Source organism: Lycium barbarum, chromosome 6 (assembly GCF_019175385.1).
Source record: "Lycium barbarum isolate Lr01 chromosome 6, ASM1917538v2, whole genome shotgun sequence".
Lineage (NCBI taxonomy): Eukaryota > Viridiplantae > Streptophyta > Magnoliopsida > Solanales > Solanaceae > Lycium > Lycium barbarum.
Genome location: NC_083342.1, coordinates 84,417,984 through 84,445,110, shown reverse-complemented (window position 1 = coordinate 84,445,110; position 27,127 = coordinate 84,417,984). Strand labels below are relative to the sequence as shown.

The following is a 27,127-nucleotide window of genomic DNA, read 5'->3' as shown; positions in this document are numbered from 1 at the left end:
TGACATGTGTCATCTGTAGTTTTGAATAAGATGTTTTGTTTGGATAAGCAAGAAGCGAGTAGAAAAATTGGACAAATATATAGTTTGTCCTTATGCTAAGCAAACATGATTAGCTTTTCCTACAAGTTGTATCAAGAGTACTAGCAGTTTTGATTTGATTCATATTTGACCTATCGGGTCCTTATAAGACAGCTACTTTTGATGGAAATAAATACTTTCTCACAGTGGTGGATGATTTTTCTAGAATGATTTGGCTTTTCTTATTGAAGAATAAATCAGATGTTTGTGTTCCTATACAGTTATTTCTGCAGTTTGTGAAGACTCAGTTTGACAAAACAGTAAAAATAGTGAGATCAGACAATGGTACTGAATTTGTAAACTCTGTATGTGAGAAATTGTTTAAAGAAATGAGAATAATACATCAAAAAACATGCCCTTATAGCCCTCAGCAAAATGAATTTGCTGAAAGGAAGCATAGGCATATTTTAGAAGTCATAAGGGCTCTCAGATTTCAAGCAAAAACTCCATTAAGATTTTGGGATGATTGTGTGATAACAACTGCATATCTTATCAATAGAATGCCGAGTGCAGTCATTAATAATCAATCTCCTTATGAAAGAATGTATGGCAAGAAACCAATGCTTACACACCTAAGAATCATGGGGTGTCTATGTTTTTCCAAAGTGGTGACAGAAACTGATAAGCTAATTCCTAGATCAAGAACTGCAGTCCATATGGGGTACTCTGAAACCCAAAAGGATACATCTTGTATGTTATGTCGACTAGGTCATTTTTTGTAAGTAGAGATGTGTTATTTAAAGAAACTATGTTTCCTTTTGCTGATAAACAAGGTACTGAAAATCAACAACTTGTTTTTGTTGACACTTCTCAGAACTATGAAGTGTTCATTGAGCCTAGTCACACTCATACACAGTCTTCTAACCCAAGTACTCAAAGAGAAGAATTGAGGAACATGCACACTTCTCAAATTACACAGCAAGATGCAGTGTGTCCTAAATCACATAGAGATGTTGTGACTAAGATACGAAATGAAGCTGAGGATATCCTACTTCAACAAGATCACAGTCCTGATCAGATCCATCATGATAAAGTATGCAAGTTTCTGAGTATGGCATTATGCAGCAGGAACAAGTTCAAGTTCAAGCTTTATCAACTGAAACTAGAAAGTCATCAAGAGGCAAGAATCCTTCTATTTGGATGAAGGACTTTGTGTCCTTGAATATCAACAAAGAAGTTCAATATCCAATGTGCAACTACATAAAATATGATCATCTATCACAATCCTATCAAGCATACATTGTTGCTACCTCTACTCTCACAGAACCTAGTACTTATACAGAAGCAGTCAAGGATACTCGGTGGGTGGAGGTCATGCAAGCTGAGATTCAAGCTCTTGAAAGCAACAAAACATAGGTAATTTTAGATCTACCAGAAGGTAAAGAACCTATAGGATGCAGGTGGATTTACAAAATCAAGTATATAGCTAATAATGAAGTGGAAAGATTTAAGGCAAGGTTAGTTGCAAAAGATATAGCCAAAAAGAGGGCATAGATTATAAGGAGACTTTCTCTCCTGTGGTTAAAATGATCACAGTCAGAACTATATTATCTTTAGCAGCAGCTAAACATTGGCACATCCATCAAATGGATGTGTACAATGCATTCTTACAAGGAGATCTATTTGATGAAATTTATATGACACCGCCTCAAGGTTTCACCAGTCAGCGGGAGAAGGTTTGTAGACTGGTTAAATCTTTATATGAGTTGAAATAGGCCCCAAGGCAATGGAATCATAAGCTCAAAGAAGCTCTGCTCAAACTCAAGTTCAGACAAAGCCAACATGACTATTCACTGTTCATCAGAAAAACCAGTGAAGGAACAACCATTATCTTGGTGTATGTTGATGATATGCTGATAACAGGCAGCATTATTAAGCTAATTGAAGAAACAAAGTTGTCACTACAACAAGCTTTCAAAATGAAAGATTTGGGTGAACTAAAGTATTTCCTTGGCATTGAATTTGCTAGGTCAGAAGATGGAATCTCAATGCATCAAAGGAAGTACACCCTTGAACTTATATCTGAAGTTGGATTAGAAGGTTCTAAACCAGCAGGAACTCCTATTGACATCAATGTCAGGCTTACATCCAAACAGTAGTATGACTATGTAAATCAAGACAAGAAAGTAGATAAAGATCCTCTTACAGATCAGACTGCTTATTAGAAGCTCATTGGAAAATTATTGTATCTAAATATGACAAGATCAAATATTTCATTTAGTGTGCAGACTTTAAGTTAGTTCTTGCAACAACCAAAACAGTCTCACATAGATGCTGCACTTAGAGTGTTAATATCTCAAGAATCAGTCTGGTCAAGTGTTGTTATTAGCAAGTATGTCAGACAACAAGATAAATGCATATTGTGATGCCGATTGGGCAGCCTGTCCTCTTACCAGAAAATCAGTAACTGGTTACATGATCAAGATGGGTGATTTCTTAGTGTCTTGGAAGGAAAAGAAGCAAACAATTATTTCAAGAAGTTATGTTGAATATAGGAGCTTGGCTAGTGCAGTGTCAGAATTGGTATGGTTATTGGGAATTCTAAGTGAAGTTGATTCCAAAATTGAACTACACCAGTTCAGATATACAGTGATAGCAAAGCAGCAATTCAAATTGCTGCAAATCTTGTATGCTCTGAGAGAACAAAACATATTGAAATCGATTGCCATTTTGTAAGGAAAAAACTTCAACAAGGTCTGATAATGATCAACTATGTGCCTACTCAAAATCAGCCTGCAGATATACTAACTAAAGGACTGAGCAGACTTCAACATGAACATCTTATGCCCAAGCTAGGAACTTTGGATATTTTTACACTTCCTAGCTTGAGGGGGAATACTAAGATATGAAATGTAGTTAGTAAGGGTATTATTGTAATTTCCTACAGTTAGTTAGTTAGGATTAACTATCCAAAGTTAATTAAGTGGTTGATTAAGAGATAAGACACTAGGCTATATATAGAGTCGTGTATATCAGTGTATATACTACACTTTTTGATACTCAATATATGAAAATGTTCTACAAAATCTCCTTTCTTCCAACTACTAGTTTCTTCAATTTCATACAATATATGTCTTCTTCCATTAACGTTTATGATATACACATATCAGGAACAGTTTCGACTACGGGCTCACATGAACCCACTAACTTTTTTCTATATATGTTTAGAAATTTCCTAAATATCTATTAATATTTAATTATAAACTCAGTTATTATTGTATGTATTAACTTGAAGTTGATGTAGAAACTCATAAACTTTAAATTCTGAATTTGCCTCTGATACAAATAGGGGACTAGGTGTAACCCCGCACCATCCTGGTTGATTCATGACCCCAAAAAGAAAAAGGGTTAAAAAACAGGAGACCAGCAACTAACTTACAAGCAAATTAAAGTTAATCTTAATTACACAAACTCATTTTAAAATCTGCCATACGAATATAGAATATAGATCGACCATGAGATGATTGGTAGCTACTGCGTCTGCATGGACTGACTAAAAATGGTCCCTCTAAAAGAACTAATCACTACAGTAGTTGTGCATGACAAGGATTTGAGTGATTTACAAGAAAACAAGGCCATTTTCCAGTTTTGACCCTCCTAGATCTATATATGGTTTAATTAGATGTTGCTTGGAAGTTGATTAAAGGTATAACTCTGTGGTTAGTGCACAAAAATGGAAGATAGAAATTCAATGACTAAGAATAAATTAAGGATTAGATAAAGGCAGTAGTATTATTAAGTGAAAATGGGATGCATTAAAATTAATGTGCGTCAGAGCATGGAAGAGGAGATATAGACCAGGATAAGTGTGAGCGAAAGTATCCCAAATACTTGGTCCTTTGCCATCTTCATTCCATGCACCTTCTTACTGTAAATTAACAACAAACTAAATAAATTACGATCAACTCTTTCTAAAAAGCAAATGCAAGCAAAAATACCAAGAGAAAATACATTACTATTTAGAATGAAAATTAACAATATTAGTAATTACCTGATAGGCAGAAGTGGAAGCTCCAAAAAGAAAATCAGATGGAAATATGGTCCGATTAAATGGAGTAGAAATGGTGCGGCTAGGCACTTTTGCAGCCAGAGAAAACTCAGTCCTAGCCAAAAAATTGGCCAAGAAGATCAAAAGACTAATTACTAACAATGGAGCTTGAAAAGCCATAGCCAGTTACTATCTCTGCTTTTACCGAGTGTTTTCCTTCTTTGTACCGCTTTATAAAGAGTTCATTTGGAGGCCAATAATAGAAGAATATCTGATTTCCTTGTAGATTATCTATCAAGGATATTATAAGATGTGGCCTTATTTGGCATGTGCCAATTTACTTGGTCACAGTGTCCGCTTGTCCTTTAGGCAACTTAGGCAATTGCCTAAGGCTCTTTAATTATGGGGCCCATATACAGTGGCGGAGCTAGAATTTTCGTTGAGGGGTTCAAAATATAAAAAAGTAAACATATGAAGAAGTCTAAGGGGGTTCAACTTCTACTATATATACATAAAAAATAATTTTAACCTTGTAAAAACAGTATTTTTTTCCCGCCGAGGGGGTTCGGATGAACACCCTCGGCATAGTGTGGCTCCGCCACTGCTCATATACATATATATGTATACACTACTCTTTTTTTCTTTCATATTTAGTACACACTTCTTCCGTCTCAATTATTTATCATTTTTGTTTTTTGCACGGCCCTTAAGAAATATTAATAATGAGGTGTATTTGACTACTTTTACCCTTATTTATGTTTTAAGTTATAATCTCTATCCATTAAATGTTAACTCTATTTATGTGTCGCCCCATTAATGACAAATTTCTACTAACGGTATAATGGAGAAGAAATCATTAATTGTGCCTTGAACTTCTAAACGACAAATAATTTGAGATAACTACTTTTAGTATCCACGACAAATAATTTGAGACAGAGAGCGTAGTTTAGAAAAATATACTACTAGTTTGTTAGCATAAAAAAAAGGAAGAGAGGTGACCCATAGTAAAAAAATTACTACCAGTATGAATTGAAAGTGTTAAGGGAGATAGTAAATGTAGAAGATAATACTTTGATCGATATACTCAATCAGATAAAACGACTCGATATTTTTCCAAATGCCTAGATTCCTTATTCGAATAATGTTGACAGACCCTGTTACGGTTGCCTCGGCGAAAGAAGTTTTTCAAAATTGAAATTGATAAAGTCTTACTTAAGATCAATAATGTCTCAAGAAAGATTGAACGGATTAGTTGTATTGTCAATTGAAAAAGAATTATTAGAAGATATTGATTATAAAAAAGCCATTAGTAATTTTGTGTCTCAAAAAGTTAAAAAAATAAATTTTAAATATAAATTTTAAGGTCCCTCACTAGAGTTTGGCTTTAGGCCTTTGATATGGTTGAGCCGCCCCTCCTGGTCACAAATGTTTCTTGGTGCCAAAGTTTGGTGATGAGGAGGGAGAAAATTTTGATCATTTCTTATTTTCTTTTTGCACAACTTGGGGGCCAAGTTTTGCTCCTATAAAAGGAGTCATTTTTTCATTCCAAGAACACACCAATTTGAGAAGAATTAGTTGTGCTTGTCTTCTTCTTTAGAGAGTTTTTGTAAGAGAGTTGTGTTTGGAAAACACTTGTGTGAATCCATCTTTAGAGTGATCTAGTGGAGTTACTCTCTTGGGGTATTTGGGATATTAGAGTATTTAATTACTCTATTTTTTTTTACTCTCTTTTGTACCGGTTAGTATTAGTAAATTTGCTCCTCTTTTGATTGTGGATGTAGGTCACGTTGACCGAACCACGTTAAATATTAATTTCTCATTATCTTTGTTATTGTCTTTAATTGACTGCTTTGTCTAATTCTGCACTATCCCGGACTCCCAATCCTAACAAATTGGTATAAGAGCTTAGTTAATCCGGGTTTTGTCTAGTAGTCATCATGACAATAACAAAGATTTATGTTGAGTAAATTACCGAAGTGCAAACTTCAGAATGTGGCAATTGAAAATGGAAGCTATCTTGGTTCAGGATGGTTCAGATATGGAGCTGCAAGGAAAGAAGAACAAATCAGAAAAAATGACGGACGGGGAATTTGCTAGCCTTGATAAAAGGGCGAGATCTAATATTATATTAAATCTCTCTGATGATGATGTATTACGTGAAGTAGCTTTAGAAACTGCTGCTAAAGGCATGTGGGAAAAATTGAAAGTTTTGTATTTGAAAAAGGACAGTAGAGAATAGACTCTACTTGAAGCAGAAGCTTTGCACGTTTCGCATGAATGAAAGTACTTCCATACTCTCACAGCTTGACACATTTGATTCCATTCTTATGGATTTTAGTAATAAAGATGTTAAGATTGAGGAAGAGGATCAAGCCGTTTTGTTAATATGCTTCCTACCCCAATCCTTGAAGCATTTTAGAAATATTATACTTTATGGAAAAGAAATTATCTCTTATAGAAAAATCAAATTTGTGCTGAAATATAAAGAACATATATATAGAGATATTACTGGGGAAGGTAGTGGAAATCAGGTTATTGATTTATTTGTTAGAAGTAGATATGATGCAAAGTCCATATACAACAATTTAGTGTGCCATTATTGTCATAAAAAAGGCCACATTAAGTTTGAGTGTCCTAATTTGAAAAAGGAAAAAGAAAAGAAAAATGAGCACAGGGATTTCAACACTGCTGAAGCAAATGTTGCTACTGATGAGATTGAAGGAGCTATATTTTTAATAACTTAAAATAATTTTAATTCTATCGATGAATGGATTTTATATTCGGGTTGTTCTCATCATATGTATCCCAACAAGGGCTTGTTTTCTACATATGATTTTGTTGAAATGGAGTTGTTTTGATGGGTAATAATGCTGGTTGGAAAATTGTCGGAAAAGGTACAATATTCAAAATGCATGATGGTGTGGTGAGAACTCTTACCAATATTAGATATGTTACTGAGTTGAAGAGAAATCTCATTTTTTGGGGCACTCTAAAATCTCCTAGGTGCAAATATTCATGTGAAGGTGGAGTTCTTGAAGTCTCTCGAAGCGCTCTTGTGATTATGAAGGCACGTAATTCTGGGACATTGTACACGTTGTTGGGATCTACTGTTAAAGGTGTTGCTACTATTTTGACATTAGATGGAGATCCATCGAATTTTGGCATCATTGAAATTTTGAATATACCCTTCGTGGCTTCCATATTTACTATATTGGCCAAAATCAAGTTAAGGTAGAGATTTGTAAGATGTTGCCTTACTTGGCATGTGCCAATTTACTTGGTCACAAATGTTTCTTGGTGCCAAAGTTTGGTGATGAGGAGGAGAAAAGTTTGATCAGTTCTTAGGCCCCGTTTGTCCATAGAAACAAAAAAAAAAATCACTTTTTTTGGAATTTTGGAGTTGGAGTTGTATTTGGCCATAGTTTTTGAAATTGTAATTTTTAGTGAAATGTAGTTGTAAAAAAGCGAAAAAAGTGCAATTTTTTGAAAAACAAGTTTTTGGAATTCCGGAATACAACTTCAAGTTGTATTCGGAATTCTTATGGCCAAACGCTGAAAAGTGAAAAAAGTGAAAAAAAAATCCGGAATAAAGTGAATAATTCTTATGGCCAAACACCTACATATTTTCTTTGCACAACTTAGAGGCCAAGTTTTGCTCCTATAAAAAGGAGAGCATTTCTTCATTTCAAGAACACACCAATTTGAGAAGAATTAGTTGAGCTTATCTTCTTCTTTAGAGGAGTATTTGTAAGAGAGCTGTGTTGGGAAAACTTGTGTAAACCCTTCTTTGGAGTGATCTTGTGAGGTTATTCTTTTGGGGTATTCGGGCAGAGTATTTAATAGCTCTAATTTTCTACTCTCTTTTGTGCTTTGTACTCTCTTTTGTAATCGTTGGTGTTAGTAAATTTGCTCCTCTTTTGATTGTGGATGTAGGTCAAGTTGACTGAAGCATGTTAAATCTTTGTCTCTTATTATCTTTGTAATTGTCTTTAATTGTTGCTTTGTCTAATTCCGCATTTATCCGGACACCCCATCCTAACAGATGTTAATAACATGCCACGGGACACGATCGTTTTCTGTAGCCCGTCACAAATTAAATGAGTAATTATGGCTGGTTTTAGTTGCATTTGTCAATCATTCAAGCATAACTAAGTGTCCCAAGTTGTTAAGGAGCGGCTCAACAATTTGTGTGGCCGAAATCCAACCTTTGATAGGAGGCCTTAAAAATTATTTTTTAACAATTTGTATATATATATATTTTAAGTTTATTTTCTAACTTTTCGAGATGCAAAGTTATTAATAATATTTTATAATCGATTTCTTCTGACAATTATATTTCAATTGATAATATAGCTAATCAACTTAATTTCCCTTTAAACATTGTTAACTCGGAAAAGGGCCAAAAATGCCCCTGAGCTATCAAAAAAGATTTTAAGTATGCCCTTCATCAATCTATTTTGCTAAAATTACCCCTCTAGTTGCGTTCGGACTAACAAACATATATATTCTACTATTCCCTGGCCTTAATTTCGAAACAGTAGAAACATTAAACCTTAGGTGACCCACGTTACCTTGTATCCCCGGCCTTAAATTCGATGCTTCCAAAATACTTCTTGAATTCAGTAAAATTAATACTCTAAACTACTCGACTTTTACGTTGAAAATTATCTTCCGTTTCAAATTAAATGTCTTTCCTATGGTTCTTGCTGTAATAGTACCCCTTGTCTGGAAAGAAAATCTGTCAACCAGATATATGAAACCAAAAAATGTCAGTGGTCCTATTAAAAATTGCTAAGGGCCTTAGACTTCTCTTGGTTTCATATATGTTCTCTGCAACTTCCATGGAGTTTTTTTTTTTTTTTTTTTTTTTTACATAGGGGTTGGGAAAGGAGAAATGGGGGAGGAGATCACAACGTGGGGATTCGAACTCTCAACAAGGTGAAAGTTCAGGTAGTCAACTAACTGAGCTACTAGATCTCTACGCTTCCATGGAGTTAGATGGAAGTAGAATTTCTTTTCTTAGTTAGATTTTTTGTTCGGATCGGGTTAATCCGAAAAACGAGTACATATGGATGAGTCTTTTTAATAGGTCATGTGTTTTAATTTTGACCCATAAGAAGTTGTCATGTGGAATTTAAATAGACATTTTTTTTTAGTTAGTGTTGAATGTTAGTCAAAGGCATAAGTGAGCCAAAAAATAACCGAAGAGGTATTTTTAGCAAAATAGATGGATGAAGGGTATATTTAGACCTTTTTCGATAGTTCAGGGCATTTCTTTTACCCTTTTCCATTGTTAATTTAGATAAGATTTTATTCAATTTTAATTTTGAAAAACTTCTTTCCACGTAACAACTGTTACAGAAACTGTTAACATTATTCTATAAGTGACTGAAAAACAATCATGCCTTATATCAATTAAAGTATTATTTTCTACATGTATTACTTTCCCTAACACTTTTAATTCGAAGAGTTCAAACCATCAATATTAGTATGACTATTATGTTTTCGAGCTCATATGTTGCTAAAAATTAGTTTTTTTTTTTTTTTGGATTCTCTCTAGTTTCTACTAATTTTAAATAAGCATTTTTTTATTTGTGGAGCATGAAATCTTATTGTTTTAATACTTTCAATATGATTTTAATTTTTCCATATGCTTATGACGATGATTTAAAAGTTACGCTAGGTATATTATTTTTTAAAACTTACATCGCTTAGTAGAAGCAGAAAACAATGTATATATATGTATTGTAGCACCACTTCAAAGAATGATATAATTCGTAGAAAAATTAATCACGTCACAACGTACCAATTTAAATTATGACAACCGTAAAATGTACAAATAATCTAGAGTTTATATCGATTAGTCCTTCTTGTACTCTTTGATATTTTCCTTGCATATTAGATCTTCAAAAAGTGTTTTTTCTTTGGGCAATCAAAACACTATTCCTATTACCTAAAATAATACTCAACCGTTGGAGTCATAGAACATTTTTCTTCCTTTGTTATAGAAAAACATTGTACTTTTCTATTTACGGTACTCATTTTTTTCTTTTGAAGAAACTTAATTTATTACTAGTAAAATAATGAATCCTTCATAATTGAGGGGCCTAAGGTCATTACCTTGGTTGTTTTATGCTAAAGCCGGCCCTCTTTTTTTCTTTTTCACTTATCTCATATATCTACTACATATGGTGATAAAGGTCATTGACCCTCATTCAAAGTTGTGGCTGAGAGAGTAGTAATTTCAATGCAGATGAAGTTCTCACAATCTATAGAAAGAAAAGGAATTAAAAAAAAAAAAAAAAAAACTTGTAGAATTCTCAAAAAAGTTCTGCGATTTCCTCCGGAAAAATATAACTAATTATTTGCTTTTCACATTCTGTGAAGAGCTGACAGTATAATGAATTATTTATTTTTTAATGTAATTAATTTAATTTGTTATAAATTGTTACATATACTTTCTAATTGACCTGACAATGTAACCTTTGTTTTACACTAGCGGTTTATAGAATTTTATAAACATTATTTTTGCTCAAAAAGTGTCTTAAAGCACTTCTCCATAGATTTTTTTTTTTTTTTTTTTTTTTTTGAAAAACCTTTCACCAAACATTTATCTGTCATTTATTTTTAGCTCTCATGATTACCTACAAATTAAAGGGTGTAGGATTACACCAAAGTATGGTCAAGTTAGCAATAATGACAAGGAAAATGGGCCGAACTATATAAGGCTATAAATTGCGCAACCTTGACAGTAATTCCAGAGAATGACAACCCCATAAGTGCCAAAGATTACAAGCCAATAGCATGTAGCACTGTCCTTTATAAATTGATTTATAAGATGCTAGCCTCAAGGATACAGAAGATCATTTCAGACACTATTTGTGATACTCCAGCTGGTTTTGCGCTTGGAAGTAAAATAAGGGACAATATTATTTTGCATGAATTAGTCCAAGGTTATTCAAGAAAAGACATTTCTCCTAGATTTATGATAAAAATTGACCTACAGAAAGCTTATGATTCTGTAGATTGAATTCTCCTAGGACAGATGTTGACAGAGTTGGAATTTCTTGATTTGATTATCAAATGGATACTAGAGTGTGTTCAAACAGTAAACAGTAAACTACACAATTTTTGGTTAATGGGAAATCCACCGTTCCATTTAATGTTGCTAGAGTCTTGAGATAAGGTGATCGTATATCACTTTTCTCTTTGCAATAGCTATAGAATACCTTAGCAGAGGTTTGGCAGGAATGAAGCAAGGCCGGCTGAAGGGCCAAGCAACTAAAGCAAAAGCCTTAGGCCCCCGTATACTTTTATGCCTCACTATTAATAATTACTAATAGGTTCAATCTTTCGTGATTAATTTTTTTTTCCAAAAAATATTAGATCCTCCAAGGTAAAAAAAAAATGATCTTTGTAAGAAAAGAAAGATTATTATTTTCCTTTTTCATAACTAAATTTATCTTAAAAAGAAGGATATATTACTTATACAGGACATATACATAATATATAATATATAAGCAGGGGCGGAGCCACATTGGCTCTAGGGGGTTCCGAACCCCCTCGACGAAAAATTACAGTGTATTTTCAGAGTTAAAATTATTTTGTTATGTATATATCGTAGATGTTGAACCCCCTGACTTCTTCGTGTATTTACCTTATAGAATTTTTGAACCCCCTGAATGAAAATCCTGGCTCCGCCACTGTATATAAGTAATGTATTTGCTTTGTATAAACAGTGTATAACTATGTTTAAACAATATATCAACGCTATTTCTAGGGTTTTTGTTAGGATATTGACTGGATGTTTATTAAAGATGATAATCTTGCTTGGAATGATCTAATCCGGAAATTTGAAGCCAAAAGGAGAACAATTAGGCCAAAACCTGAAGAATTCCATTGCTATCTTTTTAAAGCCTCTGAAATTTCAGATTTGCAGAACCAGTCTCGTTCTGTAAGGAGAAAAAAACCGACAAGGATTTTACTTTTGTTGAATGTAGGGACAAGATAACTTAGCCTGGGATTAGTTATTTCACCCTCCCACAAGGATAAAATAACACAACAATCCCAGGATAACTAATCTTGAAATTAGTTATACCACCATTTTATCCCAACCAAACATGAGATAAATTCATCTTAAATATAATCCCGAGATTATTTATCGTTATCCCTTGTACCAAACGAGCACTAAGATTATATAGGGTCGTGTGGTATGACGTATATAAAATTAGTTATTATAAGGGAAAATTAGGCAAAATACTCCTTCCGGTACATATTACTTGTTATGATACTTTGGTCCAAAATACTTGTCATATATTAAGATATAAAAAATTATTATTTTCTACCTTTACCATTTAATGAATGTAAAGAGAGATTAATATAGCGAAAGATTAGTATCAAATTGAGATCAAATAATAAATATGGATAATTTAGCAAACAGGACAAGTAAAATGAATCGGAAGAACTACCAAGGCAATATTCAAATGCACATAAAACATGAATATTTACTTGAGCACTTTGGTTAAAGCATTTAGTTAAGTACTCGTTTCCAGTGAACAGTTAAAGCTGAAAACTTCGTAGCTAAATGTATTTGATCCAGACATGATAGTATCAAATAAACGCTACCAATAATCAAGAAAGAAGCACATAACATGTGCATATAACACAAAAATATCTTGATCACTGTAATAGTATGAATGGATGTCCATAGAAAATCTAACTATGCTTCCCGGGAGATGAATCAAGAGAAAATCTAACTATAGTTGTAAAATTGTTTGATTGAGGAACTCCAGATACAATGCTCAAGATATCATCTAGCACCAGGAACGTCAAATGCTGCTGGTACCTGAACTATGAAGGGTACACTGCTTGCATGTAACATCTAACAAATGAAACTGTATTCTGCATCCAGTTCATCAGGTTCTAAATCTTTTTCCACGTTACAAGAATCAAATATTGACCAAGCCACTGTCTGGTGGATCTTTCACATCTCAGATAAAGGTTGTCCAGAGAAATCAAATCCAAGATCCCCATATGACAGCTACTATGGCTATCACCAAGGTAGAAGGAATTATAAGGAGCCACATACCGCAGCTTACATGAATCACTGGTATACAATGCGAACCATTTTATCTTACATGGCACGTCTTGGTAACACCACTAGCACTCCAGCATCAAAGGTAGACAATGTGATCAGCTTAAAGCACTGACAAATTAAAGTGGATCTATCTCCCCTTCCTCTAATTCATATTCCATAGGTAAAACGTCAACCAGCAATGACCAGTCCTTCTCTCCACTCAGATCCTTCTCTTTCGTTGATAAAACTTCTGAATCAAGCACTATGCATGTATCACCAACTACATCTTGCTCACCTTCAGTAACATGTCCATTAAAGAATGATGTGGTTAACTTGTCTAATGACTTGATAGAGGTCTGGGATGCTGGATTTAACCTGGCACAATCCTAGATATCTGAAATGTGTGGGTCTAATGATCCATCGTCCCCTATATCCTCCTCCTTGAACATCACTCCCTTGGGACTTGGACTATCACTGCAATCTACCTCTTTCAGCACAACTTTTAGAGGAATGGAATATTTGATTACTTCAAAATCACAGCTTAGTGATGGCAGAAAAACATAAATATCAGGATATTCCAAAATAACTTTATTGGCTAGTTGCTCACACAGCGGGGCTTTTATATTTAACTGATAGAAAGGTGATTTTGACCCCTGCAATCCAACAAATACCTTTCTATCAGCAGTATTTACTATAAATAGCTCATTCAAGGATCATGATCATATATACTAAAAAACATAAACAATAAGATAATACACATCAAAAGAAGTAAAACAAAAACAGGAGCAAAATTTGTACCTACGAGAAATAAATGAAGAGTAAGCAAAATCAAGCCACCAAAACATTGCTTAATAAACATCCAGGATCATGCAGCACGTGTTCCGACAGATGTCATTGTTATGCTAAAAACAGGATTAAGAGCCAATCTATTCAAAAAGTAAGAGCTCTTCCAAAGAAATTACATGAGCAGCTTTTCTCATCAAACCCGCATGCAAAGAAGAGCAACGTAATGGTTTTACACAGAACAGAAGCATCAATTTAAATGGAAGACTATGTACTTCCTATTGTAACACTAAAATAAATGACCTACTTACTGAAGCTATCACACCTTGATTTCAGAACAGAATTAAAAAAGGCAAGGATATTGTCTCTCTGAATGTATGTCTATTATCCAGAAGTTGGAACTTTGTAATCAGCTATATGTAGAGAACAGATTTCATATAGCAAGTTTGACTGTGCATACTCATTAACATGATCATAAATTCATACATTCGCAAATATCCAAAGAGAGACCTTTGGATATTTGCGAATGAAAAGTTTAAGACAGTTCAGAGACTCTTCACAAAATTGCTTCAGTGGATGATTCCAGGGACCAGGTTTCAAATGAGTCTCAAGCACAGAGCAGAGACTTGTGTCTTCATGTACCCTGCATCGAAAGCAATTATATAACTACTCAAAGCTTCTCAAGGTGGTGCCAATAGTATGCAGAACACTACTATTTAGATCAAATTAGAGAACACTCTAGTGTAGGGATAAAGTTGGTCAAGGGCATTTACCCGTGGTCAATCAACACAACATCTGTTGAATCAAACCGCCATTCAATTGTCCAAGATATGAACTTATTCCTGCAGGAAATACATAAAAGTGTAGTGCATTAAAATTTCTGAAAATGCACTGATGCATCATACCAACATAAGATAATCGATACACATATCCTTATTTCACAAAGAGTAGGGGAAGAGGACGTCAATGAAAAACAAAGCAATTACTAATTCTTGTTCATAAGAATGATGATAAATCAGCAACCAAGTCTTAATTAAAGCTCAACTGTAGCACGAGAAGTATACTCAGTGGCGCTTACAAAATTGTTGACTCTTTGCAGATTGGCCCCGTCAAGGGGAAATTCATGAATAGATGCTATCCTTGATGGAAAAGAAAAAAAGCACCTTAATGGACGAACATAAGTGCATGTCGCTCCTGGCCAAAAAGAAAAATTGGTTCAAAACCTTGAAAGAGGGCGCCTAGACAAAAGTTAGAACAAAGAAAGAGTCAACCTTTTTTTTAATTGACAAGGGAACCCGCAGCTGCTACCCTTCAGGTGCGCACAAGGTAAACCCCATTCCAGTGTAATAGCCCGCAAACCACACAGGAGAGGTAAATGCACTAGGCAAGCCTCGTACGACAAGCTTGACCAAAAAGCATGCAGGGGGTTCGAACCTAAGACCTCCCATTGAGGAGATCACCGGCTCAACCAACTCAACCACCCTTGCGAGTAAAAGTCAACTTGTTCTAAACTACGTAATGACTTGATCCTCTTCCGATGTATGTAGGCCGCTCAAAGTTCTATTCTAAGTTCAGTCACCTTAAAAAAGACTGAGGTCCTTTTCCAACATAGTAGAAAATGTGGTTTAACTATCGGATCTTGATTGTTTAAGTGCAGAAAAAAGAAAAATCAATGAGAATGATATAAGGCGAAACAAAATGAATTTTATTTCTGATTGAGAATCTCTACTATACAATCAAATGAAAGAAGGAAAAACAAATAAAATAGTGTTTCTAGGCTAATAATTGATCAGGTGTTGGCGCATAGCGCTTCCAGGCGCTCCTTGTTTTCTAAATCGGTCGAGTCGTGAGAAGTCATCAGGGCTATATCAGAGCATGCATCATATTCCTTTCCGGCAATAAGGCTCTTAATTTGACTTCTTCAACTTCTTTCTCAGTAGCTTCTAAAAGGACTTCATATTTAAGTTATTTTATTTCGTGCAACTTTTTAACATTCTCTTTTACCTTATCTAGGAATTAACGAATATATGACACTTCTTTAACCTTTTCATGTTCTTCAATCTTGGCATATGTAAGACGTTCTCCGACTATTGAAAACAACTCTAATCTTGCAGCTATAGAGTCAACTGTGCCTAGTCATACGAAGCAGCTAACTCAAAAAGGACATCAATAAGTTCCTCAATGGGGAAATATCCACATCCTCCATCATCGTGGCAAGAATCACTTGGACTTCTTTTTCAAGCTCAGAAACCCGGTCTATTACACTTTTGGAAAGCTTAACCTAAATCAATGTCCAAAGTTTCAAAATAAATTCCTTTCAGTGGTTTAAGACAACTTTTTTCCCATCATACACAAACACTACAGATGTCGGACGTTTGTGTAAATCAGAATCCAATTTTGTTGTAACTCTACGAGGAATAGAATTTGCCTCTTACTCTGCTTTAGTTGTAGAAGATGATATCCTAGGGTCCGGTCCCGCTATACACTCATCTCTATCTTGTGGCCTTCCTCGTTATAATGCTCCACCGACGTTTGACCGCATAAGAAAAAAGTGAACAAACAATTAGTAATGTTATTTTAGATATACTCAAAGGCTGAAAGTTTTAATCATTACCTCCTTAGTAGGAGCTGCACAATCCTAGAAGAGCTACCAATAATCTCAACCACATGTAAATCAATGTCTCCTAACGGGTTTAAACGTCGCTTCGCTTGCTTCCAACAACGATCTCCATGATTGTTACAACTCTCACCTTAAGATAATCACTTGTTAGCAGCATCTACAGGTACACCTAATAAAAAGAAATATTTGTCATCTTTGATGAATTTGAGCATTGTACATTTTCTCTTTGAACTCCTTCATGTAGCTGGGTCCTTTGCCTTTATGGCGCCCAACCACTTAAAACGGGAGACTTGTCAATTACTAAAACCTCATTGCCACACTTTTGAAGAGTATTGGTAATTAGCTCAGCAACATTCACCAAGGATTGTAAGTGGTCTTCAAGAAAGCTCCCATGCACAATTTTTTCTTCATATTGGACCCAATTGGAGGAAATATCGGCTTTGACCAAGATCTAGTCAACACATAAGTTCATGAAAATATTAACCAGTATTCTAATGAAGCCTCACGAAAATCTTGCTCCAACTAACCAAGGACATCCGGGTAGAAACCAAATTGGCTTCTGAATCTATTAGGATTATATGACTCAATAATAAAGACAACTCAATCCCTTACAGGATGATAATTTGAGCGAATACTCAAAAAGTTGTTCAATTCAAACTTTTTTGCATTGTCATAATCGTATTAGTGGTGTGGATGAGATCTATTGGGCATTGTTAAAGTCAAAATAACACTTTCTTCTCTATGAATTCACTTCCTTGCCTCCTCTTTCCCAAAGTACCCCCAGCAGCACCCTCGCTCGAATACGCGGCCATAAGAGGATCAACTCATTGCTAATGGATAATGAGTCTTGAAGTAATAGCCTAACCCACCATGTTACCAGTCTCAAAAAGAAAAAAAGGTAATAGCCTAACCCACCATACACGTAATGGGCCGAGAAGTAAGCTCGGGCAAGATCAAGTTGCGAGCATTTTGAAAGTTCCCGGACAAATGAAGTCGCCCTCTTTTATAAAGTGCACAAAGATACAAAACTAATATGATAAAAAGGCAATCAAGTATGTTTCGTCTGTCATATGACTCTTAACTCCTAGCTTATGGAATAAGGCTTTTTCAACCGTCAACTAATTAACAGCTTCATAAATGGCCCAATTGTATTGTGCATCGATTTGAAACGAGCAGACTTCTCTTCTTAGCGGAAGTTGTTCATACTTTGCAGCCTCTTGCACCAAAACTCACAAGAATGCTTGGGTTATTCCTATTTCTCTCTCGAATGCATCAAATAAATGTTCACAAGCCTGAGGAAACCTCAAATTGATATAGACCATTCTCGAACTAAGATAAGCAATGTAATTGCAAGAGAACACCAAGCTTCGCATAAGGTTTGCATGACGTTTGTATTACGAACATAAGTGAAAAGTAAAGCATATACAGTATCATAAATTTTTGCATCTATCAAGATCTTGTAGCTTCTGCTAAGGACATCTTCATCCCACTCCCAATAACCGAGAATGTATTGAAACTCACCACCGAATGTCAAAGTATCACTCCAAATAGTCTCTCTATTTATGATTAGTCGTCCTAAGCACAGTAAAGAACTTGTAATATCTTTAGCATCATGATTGGGGGAGCAAAGGATTCTCGTCTTGGACAGACTGCTAGTGTATTCAAGAGTCCATTCTGCCAAACAAGATGGATTCCTCAAAGGTGGCCACGAAGCAATATATTGACTAACTAATGGTGTATCAACAAACAACCTTGTCTCCACCTTGTCTGAAATTATAGGGTACTTTGACTTGGAGGAAGAAGATACCGAGTAAACCATGCTCATGCTCAAACTGGAAAACAAAAAAAGTGTTTATCAAAACTTTAACTTAGTAAGGAAATAATCGTGATTTTGAATCCAAAGTCTTTGACTCGGCAGTGTAAAGTCTTCACTGTTTACAATGTAAAGTCTTTGCCTCAACTTTGTAAAGTCTTGCCTTACTAAGTTAAAGTGTTGAATAACACTTCTTTTGTGTTGCAGTTTGAACATGGTTTACCGAGTATCTTCTTCCTCCACTTCGAAGTATCTATAATTTCATACCACAAGTACAGCACAGTAGAGACGAGATTGTCTATTTGATACCCCATTAGTTGGCTAGTATGTTGATCCCTAGTCACCTTTGAGAAATCCATCTTGTTTGACCGACTGAGTCGTCCGCCCAAGACGTGAATCTTTTGACCCTCCAAACTTCCTACTAGAGATATTGCAACTTCTTTACCGAGCTTAGGGGACGAATCATAAATGGAGAGACTAATTGGAGTGATACTTTAACATTCGATGGCAAGTTTCACATTCCCGGTTATTGAGAGTGGGCTAAAGATGTCCTTCATAGGAGCTACGAGACCCTGACAAAAGCAAGAATTTATGATATCGTATATGCTTCACTTTTCACCTATGATCATAATACAATCGTGAAGCTTGGTTTCCTCTTACAAATACATTGCTTACCTCAGCTCGAGAATTATCCAAATCACTTTGGGATTTCCACACAATTGGTGGTCTACCCATACCAGGACCTCCTCAGGCTTGTGAACATTTATTTGATGCATTCGAGAGGGAAATAGGAATAACTCAAGCGTTCCTATGAGCAAATGGGTAGAGTTTTGGCACAAGAGGCTGCAAAGATGAACAACGTCTCGCTAAGAAGAGAAGTCTTCTCATCTCAAGCGAAGCACAATGCAATCAGGGCCGTTGACGAAGCTATTAATTGGTCGACCGTTAAAGAAGCCTTATTCCATAAGCTAGGAGTTAAGAGTCATAAGACAAACGAAACAGTTTCTCAAAAAAAGACAAACGAAACATACTTGGCTACCTTTTTATCAAGTTGATTATCTATCTTTATGCTCCAGGGTGACTCTATTCATCTTGGAACTTCCAAAACTGTGTCATCTAGCGTGTGGGCGAAAAGTTAACCTTGTAGTCCCAGTCTTAGCTAGTATTTACAGAGGTTTAAACACAATTTTAAAATGCTCGCAACTTGATCTTACCAAGCTTACTTCCCGACCAATTACGCGAATGGTTGGTTAGCCTCTTACTCAAAATTTATTATCCATTAGCAAATGAGACAGTTGATCCTCTTAAGTCCGCGTATTCGAGCGAGGATACCGTTGGGTAAGAGGAGGCAAGGAAGCGTATTCACAGAGAAGAAAGTGGTATTTGGACTTCAACAATGCCTAATAGATCCCATATGCACCATTATCATGATGGCAATGCAAAAAGTTTTGAGTCAAATTACTTTTTGAGTCAAATTATCTTCCTTTGAGGGATGGACCTTATCATTGAACCATATAGTCCTAATAGATTCAGCCACCAATTTAGTTTTTACTAGGATGTCCCTGATCAGAGGAGTGAGATTCTCCTGAGGCCTCATTACAAGACGGGTTAAGATTTGCACGAATTTGCATGTTGACTAGACCTAGGTCAAAGGCAATGTTTCCTCATATTGGATTTGAAGAATTTTTTATTGTCTAACTATAAGTCTTGGTGCGAAAAGTGCGTAGGAGCTTTTTTTAAGATCCCCTGCAATTTTTTGTGAATGTTGTTGAGCTAATTACTTTTCAAAAGCGTGGCAATAACGTTTTGGTGATTGACAAACCTCCCGTTCTAAAGTTTAAAGTGGTTAGGCCGCACAAAGGCAAAGGATCCCAGCTACATGAAGGAGTTCAAAGAGAAAATGTGCATGCTTAAATTCATCAAGATAGCAAAAGTTTCTTTCCATTAGACGTACCTATAGATGTTGCTAACAAGAGATCATCTCAAGACGAGAGTGGTAACAATCATGGAGATCGTTGTTGGAAGCGAGTGAAGTGGGGTTCAAGCGGGTTGGGAGACATTGATTTACGTGTGTTGAGATTCTTGACAGGATTGGTAGCCCTTCTAGGAGTGTGACAACTCCTATTAAAACGTAATGAGTAAAACTTCCTATCTTCCTAGTATAGCCAAACTGACATTACTAATTGTTTGCGCCCCCCCCCCCCCCCTCCTTCCCTCCTTTTATGCAACCAATGAAGGCCCCAGGATAGTGATGAGTGTGTAGTGGGACTGGACCCAAGGAAATCATCTTTTACAGCTAAAGAAGAGCAAGAGGCAACTTCTATCTCTCGTGATAAAGTTAGAACAAAATTGGGCTCTGATTTACACAAACATCAAGCAGCTGCAATGTCCGTGATTGGAAAAAAGTCGTCCTAAACCACCGAAAGGAGTTTATCTTGAAACTTTGAACTGTAATTTAGGCTAAGCTTTCGGAAAGTGATGTAGACCGTATTTTCAAGCTTGAAGAAGAAGTCCAAGTGATCTTTGGCACAATGATGACAATGATGGATGGGAAGGATGTAGATATTTCCCCTCTAAGGAACTTATTGTCGCCCTTTTTCGAGTTTGTTGCTTCATATGACCGGGCACGGTAGACTCTATTCGACAAGGCTGGAAGCTGCAAGATCAAAGTTGTTTTTAATAGCTGTAGAACATCTTACAGATGCCATGATTGAAGAACCCAAAAAGGTTGAAGAAGTGTCATCTATTCGTCAATCCCTAGAATCTAGATAAGGTAAAAGAGAAGATAGAAAAGTTGCGCGAAAAAAAGAGAACTTAAATAAGAAATCCTTTTAGAAGCTACCGAGAAAGAAGTTGAAGAAGCCAAATTAAGAGTCTTGACTGCTAGAAAGGTATTATGCATGGGCCGATATAGCCTTGTTGATTGCTGACGACTCGACCGATTTAGAAAACAAGAAGAGTGCCTGGAAGCTATGCGCCAAGACCCGATCAATTACAAATTTTGTTTAGATTAGACTAGGAACACTATTTTATTTGTTTTTCCTTCTTTCATTTGATTGTTTCGTAGAAATTCTCAATCAAAAATAAAACTCATTTTATTTCGCCTTATATCGCGCATTCTCATTGATTTTGCTTCTTTCTTTTTTCTGCACTTCAACAATCAAGTTAAACTATAATTTCTACTATGTTGGAAAAGGACCTCAATTGTTTTAAGGTGACTGAACTTAGAATAGAACTCTAAACTGCCTACATACCTCGGCGAAAAGGATCAAGTTATTATATAGTTAAGAACAAGTGAGATAAGTTGATTTCGGCAGATGCTACTAGAGTGGCTCTAAACAAGGCAAAGTGATATGACAAAGGATGGAAATGGAAGAGCGAAATGGAGAAAAGCGATGTCAAATGCTAAAGTCGCCGTTAAACCAAATGGCAATTGCCGAAACTTTTGTATTTTTATGACTTTGAAGATGAGAACCTCCAGAATTTCATTTTTCGACTAAAAAAATATAGACAAGTTGACACAGGAAGAGGTTCTCCATTTCTTCAGTTTCCGGGATCCAAAATCAAGTCATTTGAAGGGATTCATACTGTAAGACTGGCAATAAATAATCAAAGCAAAGAAATAAATACCATAAGATTGATGGGTTGACCAAAGAGCAGAATATCACTGCAACTTTATGCATTTGAGATCAACAATTTACCTGTTGTTGTAATAAGTTTGATTTTTCTCTCTCTTTGACATTCCACTGGACAGAAACTGTACTTTGGTTCTGCGACTGGCTGCAGCTCTACGAAGGTTTTTAAGAGGGAAAGGAAGCTTAAAATGAGAGTAGCCACATAGCCTCTGTCTCATTCTTCTTGCAGATTCAGCAAATCTCTTAACATGCTCAAGCGTATTATAATCTGCAGAAGGAAAAGGTTCTCAAAGAGCACATCATAATCAGAAAAATAAAGGGAGAAATGCGAAGAAGCCTATTGTTCCATCGAGTACAAATGAATCTAAAGTAGGAGCACTGAATAGATAGTAATCAAACATGTTGATAAATATCACAATGACATGCTCAACAACATTTCACTAAATCTGATGCAAGTCATGTTTCAAGAAAAACTATCAAAGTAAAGCAAAGGTATTTTCATCAATCAAAGAGAGAGAGAGAGCGAAACTTGGATAAAATTCTCAACGACAAAGGTAATTAATCTTTAGACACCGGTTTCACCAAAATGGTCCAAAGTAAAGAGCTCAACAGAAAGCAAAGACATGGAAAAGGAAAATACGTTAAAAATCCCATTGTGAAGAAGATTCCCCGAAATTCGAGTCAAGTTTGTGTTTCACAACAAAATCATTTTGATAAGAACAGCAGGTCACAGAAAGAGAGGAAGACAAATTGAGAATAACTCAAAGTCCTATTCGTCGATCAAAGAATGCAGCTTTTATATCTTGAAGAGTAAATAGAATCTATGTGCTCAAGTTTCACACAACCTTCCAAGTAACTGATTCCACCAGAAAAGCAATTTACAAACAGAAATTTCCAAGCAGTTTAACTCTTGCCTGAAATGTAAATCACATAAAACAACTCACCAGACAGACCTACAACTGGGCTATGGGTATTTGAGACAATGTAAAGAATTCTCATAAGTGGAGAACTTCAACTACTACTAATAACCTGATAAAGAAATATTAAGAAATTCTAGAGAAAACAAGAATCTCTTCATTAATCAAAGATAATAAAAACAAGAATCTTTACGCTCAAATATCACCAAAATTGCTCCAAAGCAACGAGTTCCACACAAAGCTATAAAAGGGAAAACATGTTCGCAGTCTCAAAACAAAATCCTCAGATAATTAAAATAAGAATTGATTTCGAAAACCATAAAAATACATACTTCTGCACAAAAAGCACAAATTATGCAAAGGCAATTAGCTACATCCTATAATATGTGTTTAATTGTTCTTCGGCAAGCCCCTCAACTGCAGTTATGAGCAGATCCTATAGTTGTAACAGTGTATGCTGGCACACCTACTATCCTTTGATCGAGCTACATATATAGCTGAATTTTATATATAAACAATAACAAGATACCCATTGTAATCCCACAAAGTGGGGTTTGGGTAGCGTCCCTTTATATGTACACACATATTTATCCAAGTCCAAACAAACCCATATAGAACTCTTTTTACTATTAATAATGGCAGAATGATAAAAGGAGGTTATGGTCGAATTGAGAAAGAGGTATGACGTGAGTGAGGGACCTTTTGCCATTACAAGCAGTCCTTTGTTTGTGAGAATTGACACATGGGCATTTATACTTGCATGGATTTGACTTGCACTCTTCACATTCAACTGGTGATATTGGCTGAGGTTTTGTCACTAAAGCTGATTCTTGTTCCTTCTCCATTACACGCAAAATCCTTATGGTGGGTCTTGACTCCTGCTTCCTTTTGGCGCTAGGGTTTGTGTTAGGGGTTTTTATAATGCTAGTTGATAGGCAAGGAAGTGGAGTTCTATGCAATTTCCACCTCTGCAATATGTTCATTTAAGAAAGATAAAATTTGTTATTTAAGTGGTAAATCATTCATATTCATAAAGTGAATTTGTTTTCAAATTAGAAAAGAAATCATTTATTTTGGCACAGATTAAAAAAAATAGATTCAAATAAATTGAAATAGAGGGAGTATTTTCTTTAATCTACACGTCTTTTCAATATTTTGCAGTTTATTTTTTTATTTTTATTTTTTGCAAAAGCATTATAGAAAAACTTGCTTTTCAATTGTTTATAGAGATAATATAGATTGAAAACTAGAATACTTTCTAGTCTTTCATTTTTAGTAAACACGGACAAATCTAGAAAGACAAAAATCGACATCGTCTTTCACACACACAAACATATATATATATATATATATATATATAAGATAGAAAAATACTTGCGCAACTCAAAGAAAAAAGAACCACAAAATCTTGAACTTTTGCAAGCTCATTCAGATCATAAAGGTATGACTTTTAACTTTTATAGATCAAAAAAATTGTAATGGGTTGAAGTTGTAGCACCACCACAAATCCATCACCACACATATCAATGGATGGGGATGCTGGATGAGTTACATAGATAAACTTTTCATTAGTCATAGTTTTGATAAACTAAATGAAAGCATAAAACTTCTTTTTCAACGTGTCTTCGTAGCTGCATTTTTAACAAAAATACTGAGATCGAATCATTTATGACGACAAAAATTGAAACCTAGTAATTGGGCAACTTTTTTTGGAGTAAAGGATTTGTTGTAATAGGGACATAAAATAAAATACTTACATGCATCAACTTATGTATAACTAGTATAGTTATTTAGTTTTAAGTCTTAAAATTTGGGAGGATATAAAATCATCCAATCCAAAAATATAGCAAAATTTGTGGCGTTTGTCTATGAAAAATAATTTTGTAAACTAGTAAAATAAATATTTCAAGTTAGTATTTGTTTAATCTTTTCGAAACATTTCTTTTTTTTTTTCCTTTTTGCAACAACTTTTTATTGAAGTTAATTTGAGGGTATATTTTGAAAAAGAAAATTCAAGACGCTTCTTCAGTCTTCACCCACAAATCTTAAGAAAACAAAAGTAGTTTAAATGTCACCTTAGCATTTTACATCGTCTTTATCCATCTCAGTTTTTTGAGTTTGTGTCAGCATTTCTTTCGTTTAGAGCCATTTGGAAAACGTTAGTCGAAATCATATTATTTTAATAGGAGTGTTCATGGGTCGGTTTGAGTAAGTTTTTGGTTAAAATCAAAATCAGACCAATTTAGCGGTATTTTTAATTATTAAAACCAAATCAAAACAAATATATTACACAACCATCGGTTTGATTGTTGTCGGTTTTGTTCGATTTTTGGTTTTAAGAGATCTAATGTAATTTCTCTCTTTCATTTATTTTTCCTACAACTAGGAAAGACTTTTCCATCATTTTCCAACTTAAAATCCGTTATTACCCTTTTATTATGGGAGCTATAATTTTCTTGGATTATGAAGAAAATGTCTTAAGATCTATAAGCTTTAATTAAGTGAATAGAATCTATATTACACACTTTTTGTAGGTAAATCTCATAATTATTTCTTCGAATAAATGAGTTTTGATTCATGTATTTCTTTTAAGAAATGGGTTTAAGGTGTAAAATTCATTAGCCTAGAGAGATAGAGAATATTTCGATGAAAGAGTAAACAAAGTATTTAAAACTATTTATAAAAATTAATATATTGTATATATATAATTATAATATTGTGTAAATTATTTAGTCGGTTTGGTTGGTTTTGTTCTTCGGTTTGTTTTTAATAAAATCAAACCAAACTAAAAATTATCGATTTTTAAAAATTTAAAACCAAACCAAACCCAAACAACTATCAATTTATTTAATCATTTTGATTTGATTTGTGGTTCAGATCGGTCTTTAACTAAACCGTGAACACCCCTTTTTCTACTGATTACCCGCTAAACTTTAGAGTTTTGTCTTCAACCTAGCTATTTGCTCAAAGTATTTTCACAAGTTTTTTATTCTTCCAAAAACCTAATTTTAAAAGACTCAGGATGCATTTGTCGAAACAGCTTACCGCCGTTTAAGTATAAAAATATTTAAAATTGTCAAAAAAGCAAAATCCTATAGTAAGTTATAACTAAGGAAAATGTGCTCATTTTTATGATCTCTTGCTCACGTTGTAGTATCAGTTTTTCACAAATGTGTATATTCCATATTCGGCATTTAGTTCATAAAAATTTAAATCTAACTTGATGCAAGCAGGGACGGATTTATGTTTGAAAAAATGGGTCACGTGAACACATGGTCCTCCGACTAAAATCAGTATATTATGTGTACAATTCTTAAAATATATCAAATATTAACTGAAGAAACCCAAGGTCAATTGAGACTGAGTGGAGCACTGGTTAAGCGCTAGGTCTAATTTCTCAAGGTTGAGGGATTGAAACCTACTTGCTGCACTTTCGCATTAAAAAAAAAAAAATCTAAAGTAGCCTTTAATTATGCATCTCTTTGACGCCGTTGTGATTATAAAACAACTTACTTATCTTTTACTCGCCAAGTTGATGTCACTATAAAATTTTATATCTTATCTTAACAGCAATAGTGAACCCATCCTCTTGAAATATTGCATTCGCCTCCAGATGTGAGGTGACAGTTATGAAAAGAAAAAGGTTGATGAGGAGGAAAACAAGGGTATATTTTTCACCTTTTGGTTTGACAATAACCTAATTTTCTCAATTAGAAAGTATTGTTGGTTTTTTATTTTTTATATGAATAGGTGTAAATGGAAAATGAACCATTGCACCTTTTCATGGAAAAGTCTTCACACCTCTTCACTCCCTTACTTTGTTGGTTATAAATACTAAGCCATTTTCATCAGATTTGAAAGACTGAAAATTCTGAAATTTCTTCCCTCTTCTATGCATTGTTTTTCCAAAAATAAAAATATCATAGAGTCGTGTCATTTGCTCTTGCTCCGTTTGTTGAATTCGGCAAAGTTATTGATGTTTGAGGTACCACTACTCCACTAATAGGTATATCCGTTCTATCAATGGGAAGATGTAAACCAAAATCTCGAGTACAGTGAGGGGATTAAATTCCTTAAGGACACACAGTGAATTTTGTGGGCTGGAATATTTAATTTATTTAATTAACATTTCTGATTTTCTCGTTTAATTATTTTCAAATTATTTCATATATTCTAATTTACTATTTTAAACACAGATTACTAAGAAAATATGTGCA

General features: G+C 34.7%; 1 protein-coding gene and 1 long non-coding RNA gene across 6 annotated transcripts; both read right to left on the bottom strand.

Moving 5' to 3' along the window:
- Positions 1–3,770: 3,770 nt before the first annotated feature.
- LOC132644466 (uncharacterized) lies at positions 3,771–4,387 on the bottom strand. Its single transcript, XR_009583857.1, has 2 exons — positions 4,070–4,387; positions 3,771–3,946 (listed from the first exon to the last, which is right to left on the bottom strand). It is a non-coding gene; the product is annotated as an uncharacterized LOC132644466 (long non-coding RNA).
- Positions 4,388–12,618: 8,231 nt separating this feature from the next.
- LOC132644463 (uncharacterized) lies at positions 12,619–23,892 on the bottom strand. Of its 5 annotated transcripts, XR_009583849.1 has the most exons (7): positions 23,243–23,603; positions 22,060–22,261; positions 16,361–16,714; positions 15,004–15,119; positions 14,699–14,767; positions 14,479–14,568; positions 12,619–13,795 (listed from the first exon to the last, which is right to left on the bottom strand). XR_009583849.1 is itself a non-coding variant. In XM_060361060.1 (5 exons), the coding sequence occupies exons 1-5, from the start codon at positions 23,753–23,755 to the stop codon at positions 13,529–13,531; spliced, it is 873 nt and encodes a 290-aa protein (XP_060217043.1). In that variant the 5' UTR covers positions 23,756–23,892; the 3' UTR covers positions 12,619–13,528. The 5 variants fall into 5 exon arrangements, 2 of the variants coding, with proteins under 2 accessions (XP_060217043.1, XP_060217042.1); XR_009583848.1 differs by lacking the exon at positions 16,361–16,714; XR_009583850.1 differs by lacking the exons at positions 16,361–16,714; positions 22,060–22,261; positions 23,243–23,603 and adding an exon at positions 15,197–16,354.
- Between the last annotated feature and the right edge of the window lie 3,235 nt (positions 23,893–27,127).